General features: G+C 37.2%; 1 protein-coding gene across 1 annotated transcript in view; it reads right to left on the bottom strand.

Moving 5' to 3' along the window:
* The window catches only part of STXBP5L (syntaxin binding protein 5L), a 421,799-nt gene that overhangs the window by 243,960 nt on the left and 162,510 nt on the right, over positions 1–15,329 (bottom strand). The window contains 1 exon segment of the mRNA XM_043992879.1: positions 14,657–14,791. Coding sequence (XP_043848814.1) covers positions 14,657–14,791 — 135 coding nt within the window.

Genomic DNA, 15,329 nt, shown 5'->3' with positions numbered 1-15,329 from the left:
CTTAGTTTGACCTTGCAATTCTAGTTTTGGGAACTGGAGTCTTGCTTCCTGTTTACTGTGACCATGATATCCTACTTTGTACCTTAGTAGCTAAGTTCCTGAGTTCTTTTCCCCGCTATGCTCTGCCCTACATATTTGTTCCTCTAGGACAAGGGATATGATTTGCTTGTGTCAGGTCTCTCAGGCACTGGAGCCCCACCCCTGTGGCAAGGCTCCCATGACTGGAACTGTCTTATTATACCACCCCCTACCCCCCTGAATTTCTCTCTATTGCTGCCACCATACACTAATTGCCCGCTACTGTGACCTTTCCCCAGCCTACCCTTGTAGGTCTGTCTGGTTTCTTGGTCTCATATATCTATAAGCTGGCCTATCAAGGGGCTCCTCTTGACATTAACTGAGGCCTATTAACCGAGCTCCTATTGACATTAACAATGTCATAAATGGAGATTAGTTTCCATGTTTGACATAACCAACAAGAGCCCAGACACAAAGCTTCTTGCCATCTAGTCTCCTGGATTAACTGGTTGCTGGCCACCTGGTCTCCTGACAAGCCCAGGATCAGAGGCCCAGGGGACTATGCCTCCTCCCTCCTCCTGCCCAGGAGAGTAGATAAACATCCTAACCACAGCCTAGAGAAAAGTTCCCCCTATTATAGGGAAAGGTACGTCAATATACTGTCCAATAACTAGCAGATTCTCTCCTCTTACTAACTTATTTACTCACTCAAATCCCTGTAATTCAAAGTCCAAGGCTGCTTAAACAACAATTCCCTTCCTTGATACAACTCCTCATTCCCTCATCTCTACCACTTCATTTCTACTCTTCCAAAGTCTCAATTCAGCTCTGCCTCTTCCATTATATCTCTTGTATCCACTATTCTATCATGAAAAATTGCTCTCCCTAATGGACCTCTCTTTCTCTCATAATTCTTACATTTTTTTGCAGGCATGGAAACCTTATCCCCCAAAGACTTTTGCTACCTTGTTCAGTGCTAGATGGATTTTGTCTCATGCCCCATCTACCCTAAAACACTAGATGGGGAGAAAGAATAGATAAGGAGAAAGAATAGGCATACTTCTTATTCCTTTCTGCCACTTCACGTTCCTTTCCATTGTCACTATCACTCAAACAGTCTCTCCTTCTATGAGTTTACTACATCTAGATATATCACCCTATCCAGATCCTGTTGGCAATTATCAACAGGTATCCAGATTGGTCCATAGCTCTCCTCCCCACCTCCCATCCTGCCAAATATCTTGGCTTCCTATCTCATTAATCTCAACTCTTAGGAAGTTGCCAGGGGCATAGAAAAAGTTAAGTAACTCACCAAGGATTACAAAATTAGGATGTATCCAAGGCAGGATTTGAAACCAACTCTTCCTGATGCCAAAGTTGGTTGGCATTCCACTATGCCATACTGTCTGTCTCAGTTTTTAACATTCTAAAAAATGAAGACTCACGGAAATCAGACAGATGGTTCATTTTATTTTTTGAACTAGAGAGGGAAGGAGAAATAATGGCAATTGCAGGAAAGGTTATAGGATCAAAGTGTCTTAGGAGCTGAAGGAACCATTGAGAGGTTGCCTACTCCAATCTCTTATTTTATAGATAAAGAAACTGGATGAGAGAGAGAAAGAGAATATGAGCACATAAGGTTCCATAGCAACTTAGTGACCAGGATAGGATCAGAATCCCAGCCTGGGTCCTAAGTGAGTATATTTACACTGTAACAAGTTTCATTTCCCTGGTTACTTTTTTTTTTTTAAGAAGGAAGATATTATAAGGAGGAATGCATTTTATAAATGATGATGAAACAAAAGATAAATTGTGATGGTGGTATGCAGGGGTCTTGCTGGAGCCTAGGAGATGAAAGCTGGATATGCAGATTTGGAATATATTTGCATAAAGATGACAATCAAAGCCATGAAGTTGTTAAGAGCATTAAAAGAATGACAAGATCAAAACTAGGATAGAGCCTAGGACAGAACAAGAGTACATACACGGTCCATATACCTACAGCATATGGTTGGGACATAAATAATGATCCAGTAAAAATAGAATAAAAAGTAGTAAGTAAAAGAACCAGGAGGCAAGTGTCAGAAAAGCTGAGGGAGGAGAGAATCTAGAAGGAGGAGGTAATTATTATTAGTAACAAATACTGAAAAAAAGGCAAGGAGGTTGAGGGCTGGGAAAAGGTCATTGTATTGGACAATCAAAAGATCATTGCTAACTTCTTTGAAGAGAGCAGTTTCAGTTGAGGAATGAATTCAGAAACTTGATTCAAAGTGGCTAAAACATTAATGGATCACAGAATCATAAATGCCAAAGCCAATGGCCTTTTCTTAGTCCTCATCCTTCTCAACTAATTTGCAGCATTTGACACTGATAACTACACCCTCCTTCTGGATTCTTTTCTCCTTCAGTTTTTCTGATACTCCTCCTCTCCTGGTTCTGACTCTACCACCTGATTATTCCTTCTCAGACACTTTTGCTGAATATAATAGAATGAGGAGAAGCAATGAGTATAGATGGCTTCCTCTAGGAGCTTGGCTATAATAGGAAAAAAAGATACGAGATCATAGCTTGAAGGGAATGTCAGGATCAAATTAGAGGTGTTTGTTGTTGTTGTTGTTGCCATTTTAAGGATGAGGAATACCTAGGCGTGTTTATAGGCAGCATAGAAAGAGCTGGATAATGAATGTATAATGAAAAATTGAAAATGAGAGGTGGGGTTGATAGAAGGAACAACTTCTTGGAAGAGATAGAAGGGTATGGAATCAAGAACACAAGTGCAAGTGTTGGCCTTGGCAAGGAGATGGGGCATCTCTCCCATGGAAAAGAGAGCAAAGGAGGAGAGGAGATGAATGATTATGTTGAGAAGATTTAAAATTGAAAAGAAAAAAGCTCCTAATGTATTGCCCCACGCTTTACCAAAAAAAATAAGGACAAGTTCTTTCCTGAAAGGAAAAGGGAAATGGGGACTAGTCAGGATGGCCTGGGGAGAAAAGCCAGGGTTTGGAATTGATACTTTGGGGAATCAGATAAAGAATCAATCAGGGAACAGTAAAAGCTTTGCCATATAATTGAGATTAGGTAACAAATTTTCTGTGGAACTAGTCAACATCATTGTTGAACTTCCTCCAGCCTTATTTGGCAGCTTGAGAGTAGGAGTGTAGGAGATGGGTGGCGGAACGGAATGACGGCATAAACATTAAGCATCTTCTATGTGCTGGGCACTGTACTGAGTGTTTTACAAACATCATCTCATTGGATTCTCACAACTACCTTGTGAGGTAGGTGTTATTATTTATTGTTATCTTCATTTTTATAGCCAAAGAAATTGAGGCGGAGAGATGTTAGATGACTTACATTTAGTAAACTTATCTGAAATTGGGATTGAACTCAGGTCTTCTTGACTCCAGACCCAATGCTCTATCTACTGTGCCACCTGGCCAACTGATGTGGGTAATCCAGTGGGCCATGTGTTTTCATCATTTTTCTCAGTAGTAGAGATGTTTTCATAGATGTCAAAGCATTTTTGGAAGTCAAAATTGATGTAAAAAATTAAGTTTTGTTATTATTTTAATATTGTCTCTGGAACAACTCTAATGGGGGACATAATATCAGATTTGAAGTATCTGAAGGGCTGTTATGTGGAAGAAGGATTATATTTGGTATGAATTAAACTTATCCTGAGACTTTTGATGTCCCATTGATGAGGATTTTTTTCTGCTGAGGATTCTAGGTCACAGCAAGTGTACCTGAGTTATATTAATGGGTTTAGTCTTCTTTTGGGGGGGGTCAGGGCAATGAGGGTTAAGTGACTTGCCCAGGGTCACATAGCTAGTAAGTGTCAAGTGTCTGAGGCTGGATTTGAACTCAGGTCCTCCTGAATCCAGGGCTGGTGCTTTTATTCACTGTGCCACCTAGCTGCCTCCATAGGCTTAGTTTTTAAAAGGGGCTTACACATGACTTGGGGAGAGCTAAAGAAAGAAGTTAAATAAAAAAGTCAGAGAAGAACTATAAAATCATATGAATTTATTCCCTGGAGAGAGGCTTGTACATCTGCACAGACCTCCTGGGGAGCCACCAAGATCTCCAAGGTACATTGTGCAATAAAGAATCATTGCTACACAGAGACAATGAAAGAATAAAGGAGTCATCACCAAATAGGAATACAGGAGAGATGGAGACATGGCTTAGTAGAATTATGAAGGTAAAAAAGGATCATCACAACAGGAGCCACCTCATGGAGCTCACCATCCCTTCACTGGTACCATGAGTCATATGAGAGCACAGCATTGCTTAACTATTGAAGTGCCTCACTTTCTTTCTACTTACAAGAGGACCCCAACTAGGGGATTCCAAGTAAGTAGGGAGGGATCTACAGGCTCCTGAGTGTGGTAGGGCTCTTGGGGGTTGGTGGGAGGGAGATAAAGATTGCTTGAGTCCCTAGAAACCCTGAATTCCTTTCCTTTACAAGGCTGAGGGGGAACCCATGGATAACCCCTTAGGTTGGGAGGACTACAGAGATCCCTGGAAAAGGCAGAAGCCAGCCAGAGAGATAAGGATTTGGGCCTATGTTTTGAGTCTGTTCTGTACCCTTTACTGTGTAAATAATTTTTGTTTTATGCTGATTCTTTTGTTAGCTTAAGTGCTTGCATGGTTGCTGAGGGTCCTCCTAGACTGTGCCAAATTCTGACATTCCAGGGAAAACTCTGGGTGGGGGCATAAGTCAGAGTACTATTATTGAGAAGCCTTCACAATTAAACCCCATCTATGTGCACACAGATTTCTGGCAATAAATGTCATAGGTTAATATTTGCAAAGTGCTTTACAAACATTTCATTCAAAACACCCATAATAAGCAGATAGTAAAAGGCATTATTATCCTCATTTACAGATAAGAAAACCGAGGCTCATGTTTTGTTTATGGTCACAAAGCTAGTGTCAGAACTAGAATTTGAAACGAGGCCTCTCCCAACTCCTCCTCTAGCACTATTTCCACTTCAAAATATTTTCCATCTAAACTCATTGTAAAGAAAAATTTCCTAGTCATTAGAGAGGTTTCCGCGAGAGTCAGTGGTCACTGGAGGTTTGGTTTTATGTTTTTGTTTTTTGATTTTGTTGTTGTTGTTGTTGTTTTGTTTTTTGCAGGGCAATGAGGGTTAAGTGACTTGCCCAGGGTCACACAGCCAGTAAGTGTCAAGTGTCTGAGGTCAGATTTGAACTCAGGTCCTCCTAAATCCAGGGCCGGTGTTTTATCCACTGTGCCAACTTCTGCCCTCACTGAAGGTTTTTAAGTAGAGCCTGAATGATTGTTTTTCATTGAAACAGGGGATTCTTGATCAGTATGATTGGGATTTGGTGGCCTCTTAGGTCCCTTCCAACTCTTAGACACTGTGATTGACATTTAGGAAACAGCCTAAGATCAGAGTTAGGGGGTGCCATCTGTGATTACGAAACAAAATAAAGCTCTATTGCCCATGGTGATCGAACTAATAATACTGTTTTATGAGCCCCATGCATCAATAAAACTAGTGTCATGACCAATCAGCCACACTCCAGGAAAAAGAATGAGTAAGAACAATTTTCTCTTTATAAATGAGACAGAGTATGAAGATGTTAGAATAGCAACATTCTGAAAGAATTCTAGAAATATTTAAGGATTTTTAAAGCAACATGACAGATATCTTTTAAAAGATTTAGTATTCATTTAGCACAACTAAATAAGTGGTAATCAGAGAATTTTAGGGAAATGTGCCAGTCAGTTTGAAAAATCAGATTTCATGCAGGAAGGAAGATTTAAGTGGCAAGAATGATTTTCAAAATTGAGAAGTGAAGCAATAGAATAATTCAGAGATGAATAACTATGCAAAAGACCATTCTAAATATGGCTGTGTTCCAATTTTATAATTTTGGCACTCACTCCTGATTAAAATTATGTATTATGCCTTCAAAATGTTTAATTGTAATTATTTGTAAACATATAAACATATAATACCTACCCCACGGGGTTTCTGATTTGATTCAATCTTCAAAGAAACTCCGTGGGGTAGGCACTACAGGTATAATTATTTCTACTTTAAAGACAAGGAAACTAGGTTTCAGAGGAGATATGTGACTTATGCATGGTCACACTGTCAGAGAAATGTCTTAAAACAAGGTTTTCCTGATTCCGAGTCCAACCCTCTATCCACCATACTAAATCATTTGTTTGGGGAAATATAATTGTCTGATGAACAGAAAAGTCTTTTTTAAAGTGAAAATACAAAATAATGGCAAAAATAAGGTCTCTAGAAAGAAAATGATATCTGGACATGAAAATTAAAAAGAAACCAGCTGACAGCAATTGCCTGAGAAAGAGAAAGGCACCCTGTCAACTTGCCCACATAGTTTGCATATAATTTCAGAAATATGCTCACTGTGTAATGGCTAATTATAATATTGGTGCATCAATAATTTGTTAGTCCGTGACATTTATTGTGTACCCACTGTGTACTGAACATTGAAATGGATAACGTGGGAAGATTAAAAGGAAATGGAAGACAAGTTTGTGCCCTGAGGAAGCTTAGATTTTGTTGAAGGAAACAGATATTTATGAACACATAGAAGCAAACACCAAAAATAGAACATAAAGAATAGTTAAATAACTAGTAACAGATTTCTCACACTTGCCATACATGTGAGCAGGTCAGGAGACATTACAATGGTGAGTCAAGCTTCATGAAGAAGGTAAGATTTGAACACAATTTTGGAAAATGGTAAGGACATAGTTTAGCAGATATGTATATATATATATATATATATATATATATACACACACATATATATATATACACATATATATATATACACACACATATACATATATATGTGTATATATATACACACACACATATACAAACATACATATATACATCTATATACATATGTATATGTGTATATGTATGTATGTGTGTGTATATATATATATATACACTAATCATGTCAATCATTTAAAAAAGTCAACTCAACAGGGGAATATTATTTGTATTGAGGGAAAACTTGTGGTCCTATCTGAATCAAACAATTTTTCAGGTGCTTCCAGAGGTTTTCAGAAACTTTGTTGTTGGCTCTTCAAAGTATAACTTCAAGGTTTTTATCACTCAGACATTATATTTTTGTTTGATCTTCCCAGCTGATATATGTGGGTACGTGTATATATGCACAAGTGTATGGATGGATGGACACACACACACATACACCCTCGAAATACTCTGTGGATCAAGTAAGGTAGGTATTTGAACTCCAAGTTTCTTAAATGTTCTACTGAAGACTCAGGCATAAATGTTGAATATCCATCCCAAAATTGCTGGATTAGGAGAATACACACTGTGTATAAACTGCAGAGGTTTAAAGTCCTCAGAGGGGAACCAAAATCTGTTTGCCTTGGAGTCCTCTGATCTACTCCCTGCTCCTTCACTAACCATCCCAGTCAGGCCCTTCCACCTATAGGTCCTAGATAAAGTTAGAATTGGATATTCCCTGATAGGAAACACATGAATGCCTCCTGACTGGAGTAGAGAAACGATCTTCTATATCACTGCTATTTTGAAGTTATTCTCTTGCTTGCTTTTCAGGCAGAGGTGGCACAGTGAATAGAGTGCTATATCAGAAGTCAGAAAATCAGGAAGACCTGAGTTTAAATCCTGCTTCAGACACTAGTTAGTTAAGTGTCAAGTGTCTGAGGCCAGATTTGAACTTAGGTACTCCTGAATCCAGGGCCAGTGCTTTATCCACTGCACCACCTAGCTGCCCCTGAACAAGTCACTTGTAACCTCTCTAAGCCTTGGTTTCCTCATCTATAAAATGGGGATAATAATAGTAACTATCACACAGGGTTTTTGTGAGGACAAAATGAAATAATATATGAAAAGAACTCAACACACCGTAAAGCACTTTATAATACCATCTATCGTCATCATCATCATCACCATTTTTTCCTTGTACTTTTAATTTTTATACCTCAAAAATTCTTATTAGATTTGAGACCTCCTGCCTTGCTCTGTCCTCCAGTATTTATCCTATTCTTGTCTATCGACTAGACTTTTAATTCTAAACTGGGTTTTGTAGTATGCCCTTATTCTACCTTTTCTACCTAATTTTTAACATAGCCTTGCTATGACTTTATATATCTATTAGATACAACAAACCTTGCCCCAGCTTTTCCAGCCTTTGGTCCTTACCCAGAACTTACAACCTGTTGCTAATGACAATTGAGTAAAATGGAGTTTCAATTCAGAGGGGATGCTGGGTGTAATAGTGATAGTCAATGGAAATGCACTACCCTACTGAGATATAGTTGAGGATTTAGAATTAAGAGAAGGTGATCTACGGATACTTTTTGGGTACTTGTCCTGGAAGACCCCTGATTAGTTTTTTAAAATTAAGGATGGGGGGCAGCTAGATGGCGCAGTGGTTAAAGCGCTGGCCCTGGATTCAGGAGTACCTTGAGTTCAAATCCAGCCTCAGACACTTAACACTTACTAGCTGTGTGACCCTGGGCAAGTCACTTAACCCCCATTGCCCCACAAAACAAAACAAAACAAAACAAAAATTAAGGATGACCACATTAAAAAAAAGCCTCCTCTGTCCATGTGAAGTAGATAAGGCTTTGATGTATGTCCACTGGACATTAACATTCTAGGCAAAATATAGTAAAAAGACCAAGTAACATACTTCTAAGACATCTTAGGCTAGATGGGTGGAGAGATGGAAGTCTACTGAAGGCACTATTAGAAATAGGGATTGTAAATAAATTGCATCAAGAAGGATTCATTCTTGCATCTGTATCAGAGGCATCAACACTCCCTCTCTTAAACCCAATTCAGTGCAAGTTACAATATCACCCTAATGTCATGGTCCTCTTTGAGAATTAAGGACAAACAACAACAACAGAGACAGACTTTCATCTGGAAATTTCTCTACCCACTCTCACCTGCAGCCCAAACCCCAGAGTTATGATAAGTTATGACTTCCACTTCTTGCCACCACATTTAAAAAAAGTCCAGGTGGGACTGGATATAAGATAGAGCTATGACAGTCATAATGTATTATTCCTATATAGGAGAGAATAAGGATAAGTGAAAAGAATAAAGGAGGAATATATAGAATCTATATAAGTGGGCAAGGAATGGATTGAAGCAAGGGACATGCTCATCTAGATAATTTCCTACATTTTAGAAATTCAATATCATGTCCAAGTATCCATAAGAATGGTTACTCCCTAAATTGCATTATTACAGCCATATTGCATGGTTAGATTTTCATCAGATTTTTTTAAAATATGAAAATTCATCATTAAAGCAATAGAAAAATCAAATAACAAATATTTATTCAGAAGAAACTTACCCTGAAGTTATATATTATTGGCCTTGAGATTCATCTACTCATGGAATTAACAAAAATATAGTAACCACTACAACCACAAGATATTATGAGAAAGTCAGTTCAAAATCAGAGGACATTTTCCTGATTTGAAGATTCATCAGGATATTTTAGACTAGTTACTAAAAATATGAGGCCTTTGACTTCCTTAAAAACTAAAATTTTAGGATCTATATGTTTAAGTATTAGGGAAAAGACATCACCAGTAAAAGTGAAAATATAGATGGTTCCCACTTTTCCAAGTAAAAAATACTACTTACTTCTAATGGATCAAAAGATAAATGAACAATTAGGATCTAATGAATCATGTATTTTGGGTTACTTTACACATCTAAAGGTGGGTTCACATCATAGCTCACTTCCCACTTACATTGGAAGTAGTTATGTAAATGTAACATGAAGTAATGAGACTGATTTTCACATGGGACTTGTGTAACTATTCCTATTACCTTACAGCCATAGCATATAATAAAGCCTTAATTTTTTGTCATAACTAGAGAAACTTCCACAAATCCTTGCTTCACTGCTTAACTGGTGTATAGAAATGACCCTAAGGTTATCAAAATCTATTCTAGGTCCTATCAAACAGAAAATCCAATCTAATAACCATTTGTTAAAAACCTACTATATGGCAAGGCACTGCATCAGGTGCTAGGAATTAAAAAATAGAGAAAAACAGGCTTTGTCCTAATATACAATCTGGGAATGTTAAATCTGGGCAGATGTAACATGTGAACATATAAGTATATATCCAATAATCTGAGGAAGGATAAAGTACTAAATGGGTAGGGTAAGAAAGGATCCTATGATGTAAGTAGAGGTAAGGGAAAAGTACACAGACACTGCAGAGGGAGATAAAGTACCAAGGTAGGGGTACATTAAATCAGTCAGTTTGGCTGAAAGTGCTTGAAGGGGGAATAATAAGAAGGAAGCCTAGAAAGGCGAGCTGGAGCCAGATTACAAAGGACATTAAATGGTCAAACAGAGGAATTTAGATTTTATCCTAAACATGGCAGAAGCCACTGAAAGTTTCTGACTGAGCAGTTACCTGGTCAGACATGTGGTGTAAGGGAGGTGAAGCCAAGATAGCGGAGAGAAGCCAGGAAGTTGTCTGACTTAAGCCTCTAAAATAATTCTGGAGTGACAAAATCCACAAAAAACCAGAGTCAAACAATTTTCCAGGCCAAGACAACTTAGAAAAATTTCGGGAAAGGTCTGTCTCACTTAGGTAAAAGGGGAATAGAGCCGAGTGCAGGCAGTATCTGGGCAAGGAAGGGGGAGATCAGCAACCTAGACCTCACAGTCCTGGCTCCATAGGCCAGTGGCACAACAGGCCAGCTATGAGGCTTCCAGCCCCAGTGCAGCACAACAGGTGTGACTAGGCTGGGCCACCCCAGTGCAGTGGACGAGCCACCCATCCATGAGGCCCCAGAGCATAAAGTGAGTTATCAGGCCCCTGTTCCTCAGTGCAAGAAGCTTGGAACAGTGCATCCAGGAGCAGAGCTCAACTTTAAAAGTCACAAAAACAGGCAGAAAAATGAGCAAATGTGGTGTTGGGGATATTACTCAAGCAGCCATGTGGAAAATGGTTTGAAAAGCCTAGAAGTCAGGAGTCTAATCAGGGAGTACTGAAAGGATTTAATTTTAATATGATATAGTAAATGCAGAATGGTCTTTTGGTTGTTACCCTGACTGATGACAGTGACAGGTGGTTTGAACTCTTCAGAAATTAGAAAACAACTTTTAGATGGGGTTCTTTTGGCTATGACTCCCTAGATGACAGCACATGACTAGTGAGGGGTGGGGAAATATGAGTCCTTGTCCAGGCTTACACAATGGTGATGTTGACCACATGGCAGATACTGTAAGGAAGACGCCACTAGGCAAGCTTTTACTGACTGCCTTTTATTTCTTTCTGTATTTTTTTTCTGATAATAGGCAAATGAGTAGCCACAGTTAGACAAACTTATGTTTGGAAGAGACTGTGAGTTTAAGAGGTCCTATTGGATTGGGGCTGGAAGATAATAGCGGAAAGTTTTTAATTTGGCAGTTAAAAGATTATTGGCCACTTTAGAAAGGGTGGTTTTAGTTGAGTGATGAGTTTCGAAACCAGAATGCAAGAAATTGAGAAGTATGTGGGAGAAGAAATGGAGACATTAAGTGGTGACAATTTTTTTCTAGGAGTGTGGCCAAGGGAGGAGAGATATATCCAATATTCCTCTAAACTTTGTGCCATCCACAAATTTGATAGCATGCCATTTATGTATTTATTCAAGTCACTGGTTTTTTTTTTGTTTTTTAGTTTTGGTTTGTTTTGGTTTTAGTAAGGCAATTGGGGTTAAGTGACTTGCCCAGGGTCACACAGCTAGTAAGTGTTAAGTCTCTGAGGCCGGATTTGAACTCAGGTACTCCTGAATCCAGTGCTCTATCCACCGCACCATCTAGCTGCCCCTCAAGTCACTGTTAAAAATACTAAATAGAACAAGGCCAATGATTGGGTCCTTCACTAGAGATATCCATACAGGTTGACATTGATCCAGTAATCAATGCTCTTTTTTTTTGGGGGGGGTGGCCAATTAATAAGTCCCAAATCCACCAAATTTACTACATACCTATAACGTCCATCACAAGAGACTGTCATGTACTTTACTAAAATCCAGATAAAATAGGTTTATAGTATTCTCCTTATAATGTAGAGTTCATAATACTATCCAATAGTCACCAAACACTTTAATATAAGTATTTATTAACTGGAAGGCACAATATCAGGTGCTTAAGACACAAAGACAAAACCAAAATAGTTCCTGCCATTGAGGAAATATTTTAGATAGATTTTTTACTTATATATTTATACATTTTTACTTTGCTTAGATTTCCTCCTGTATCCCATTCCATCCCAAATCCTAGACAGCCATCCTTTATTACAAAGAATTTTTCAAAAGTGAAAGGGGAAAAAGCAGCAAAACTGACCAATATATAGAAAATATATATAGAAAAAATATAGAAAAAATCTGGCATTATACTCAAGGTTCTACACCCATGAGTCTACCACTTCCACAAAGGAATGGGGAAAAGTCTCTTCTTAAATGACTTCTTTGGGGTCAAGCTTGTTCTTTATAACTTTACAACATTTATCTTGGACTGCTTTCTGTTGCTGTTCTTTCCATTTGTGTTGTTGTTTTAGTCATTATATATGTTGTTTTCCTGACTCCAATTAGTTCACTTTGCATCAGTTCATAAGATTTTCCATGCTTCTCTGTATTTATCATGCTCATTGCTTCAAAGAGCATATTCTTTGTTTCCAGTTCTTTGCTACCACAAAAATGCTGCTATATCTATTTCTGTGTATTTTGTCAATAACATCTTTGGGGTATGTGTCCGACAGTGGAAACTCTAGATCAAAGGGAAAGGACTTTTAGCACTTTTATTTTCTTAATTCCACATTGCTTTCAAGAATGGTTGTATTACAGGTCCATCAAAGGAGCTTACAGGAGATGTATCAAATATAAAATAATTTGAGGAAGGATAGGGCACTAACAAAAATTGGAGAAAGCTTCATGGAGGAGGTGGCACCGGAGCTTGAAGAAGAGAATGAATTTGAATCACAGGGAATAGCCAGTATCAATGAACAGGGTCATACTGGAAATCAGAGTGTGTGAAGAATAATAATATTAAAGAGGGTTGGAAAGGTAAATGATCCCACTTGTAGACAGTCTTAAATGACGAACTGAAGAATTACTATTTTTTTCCTACACATGACAGGGGACCACTGAAGGTCTTTGAGCAGAGGAGTGGCATCATTAGACTACCTGTGTATAAAAGGGAAACTAGAAGTGAGGAGGTTATTACAATCTTGTAGGCAAGAAGTAGCAGCCTTGTAAATGAAGAAAAAGGATGATCCTGGGTGACCTGGAGTATAGTGATTCACTCAACAGAACTAGGGAAATAGGTAGGAGGGGGATATTGGATAATGGTTAGGGATATGAAGAGATGAGCTTTTCTAAAATTAGTAACAGTAGCAAAAATGAAACTGTTTAGATCTGACTTTATTTGTGTGAAAAGTATTTTATAGTTCTGATCATATAGTTCCTGGGTTTGTCTTGGAAGGTAGACTTCCAAGTATTTTATATTGTGCATGGTTATTTTAAATGGAATTTCTCTTTCTTTTAAAAGAATGCCCATCAATGGGGGAATGGCTAAACAAGCTGTGTATTTGACAGTGATGGAATATTATTGTGCTATAAGAAATAACAAGCAGGGTGATTTCAGAAAGGCCTGGAAAGCCTTGTATGAACTGATGTATAGTGAAGTGAGCAGAACCAAGAGAACATTGTACACAAAAACTGCAATATTGTTTGATGAAGAACTGTGAATGACTTAGCTATTCTGAGTAATACAATGATCCAAGACAACCCCAAAGGACTAATGATGAAGCAAGCATATTATACACTTCCAAGAAAAAACTGATATTGATTGAACATAAACTGACGCATGCTATTTTTCACTTTTTTCCATTTTTTTCTTTTATTCAAGTTTTCTTGTACAAAATGATGAATACGGTAATGTTTTACATAATTGCACTTGTATAAGCCAAGTCTCATTGCTTATTGCCTGAGGGAGAAAGGTATAAAATTTGGATCTCAAAACTATACTTAAAAATGTTTTTTTATTAAATAAATAAATAAAATGAAACTGAGATTAGTTTGATATATCTTCTCTTTCTAAATGCTTATCTACATAACTTTAATAATTAATTTTAGAACTTTATTTTTTCTGAGCCCATTTATTCCATCTTACCTAAAAAGATCTGTAATTTCATCATTTACCAACAGAAATTATAAGTTCTCCTTTAGTATGTGTTCCATTAATGGTTGCAAATAGCTTTAAAAAATTAAATTTCTTGAAATCCAAACATTTGGTAATGAGCCTCTTCTGAATCGAGTGAGGTCTGTCCTTGGATATTAAATATAAAAGTCCATCATAAGGCCCATTCTCATAGTCTTTCCAGCTTGGTGAAAGAATATTTGCTACTACTTGAATGACTTTTGAAAACCCAGTATGAGATATCAGAGTCTTACATTATCAGAGGGCTTCCTCTATTACTTTGATTAAACCAAAAGGTGACTACAAAAGTTTCAAAGAGCCATGCAATTTTATATAAGTAAATCTCTAAGCACAGAAAGAAATGCCTAAATTAATAAAACAATATAAAAATTCAACTTACAGTTCAATTGCTTTGTTCCACATGATAACATATCCAGAAAGAATGAAAGATTCAATATTTACAATGTGTGTATTTCCTCTTTCTGTTCCAACATAGAGCCATTTACTCTGGAAAGGTAGATGACAGTAAGTAATTCTGAAAGAAAGAAAATTTCAATTAAAATATCTGAATTCTAACTTTTTTGATATCACAGTTTTATAAAATTACAGGTCACTATTCTTTAATTTTTAAAAATCAAAATATCTATTAGCATGCCTTATTCCTTGGAGTAAGATATTATTTAATTTTAGTACATTAGAATTATACGTAAAAATGTTTAATATTTTGTATAACAGAAACGTAAAAGTCCCTATATTAACAATGACATTTACTAATACTGTATTAACATTAAATCACTAGAGGGTATAGATATAGCAGCAATTTTACAACAATGTACTGAAAGATTTTGATGTTTATAGTATTAGCTGCAAATAAAAAGTAAATTCACATAAAATATATAAATTTGAGAATTCACAAAGAGGTTATTGCCATGCCTTAATTATACCAAATTTTCAGATATTTGATAATTATCTACCTTAGTACCTTGTATAATGGATGAAATGTATGTAGAATTAATTAATAAGCATTTATTAATAACCTGACACTTACTTGCATACAAGCTTATAACAAGCAA

This window comes from Dromiciops gliroides, chromosome 3, assembly GCF_019393635.1.
Source record: "Dromiciops gliroides isolate mDroGli1 chromosome 3, mDroGli1.pri, whole genome shotgun sequence".
In the NCBI taxonomy this organism is placed as follows: Eukaryota; Metazoa; Chordata; class Mammalia; order Microbiotheria; family Microbiotheriidae; genus Dromiciops; species Dromiciops gliroides.
Note: the sequence above shows the minus strand (reverse complement) of the source record. Positions and strands in the feature narration are given on the sequence as shown.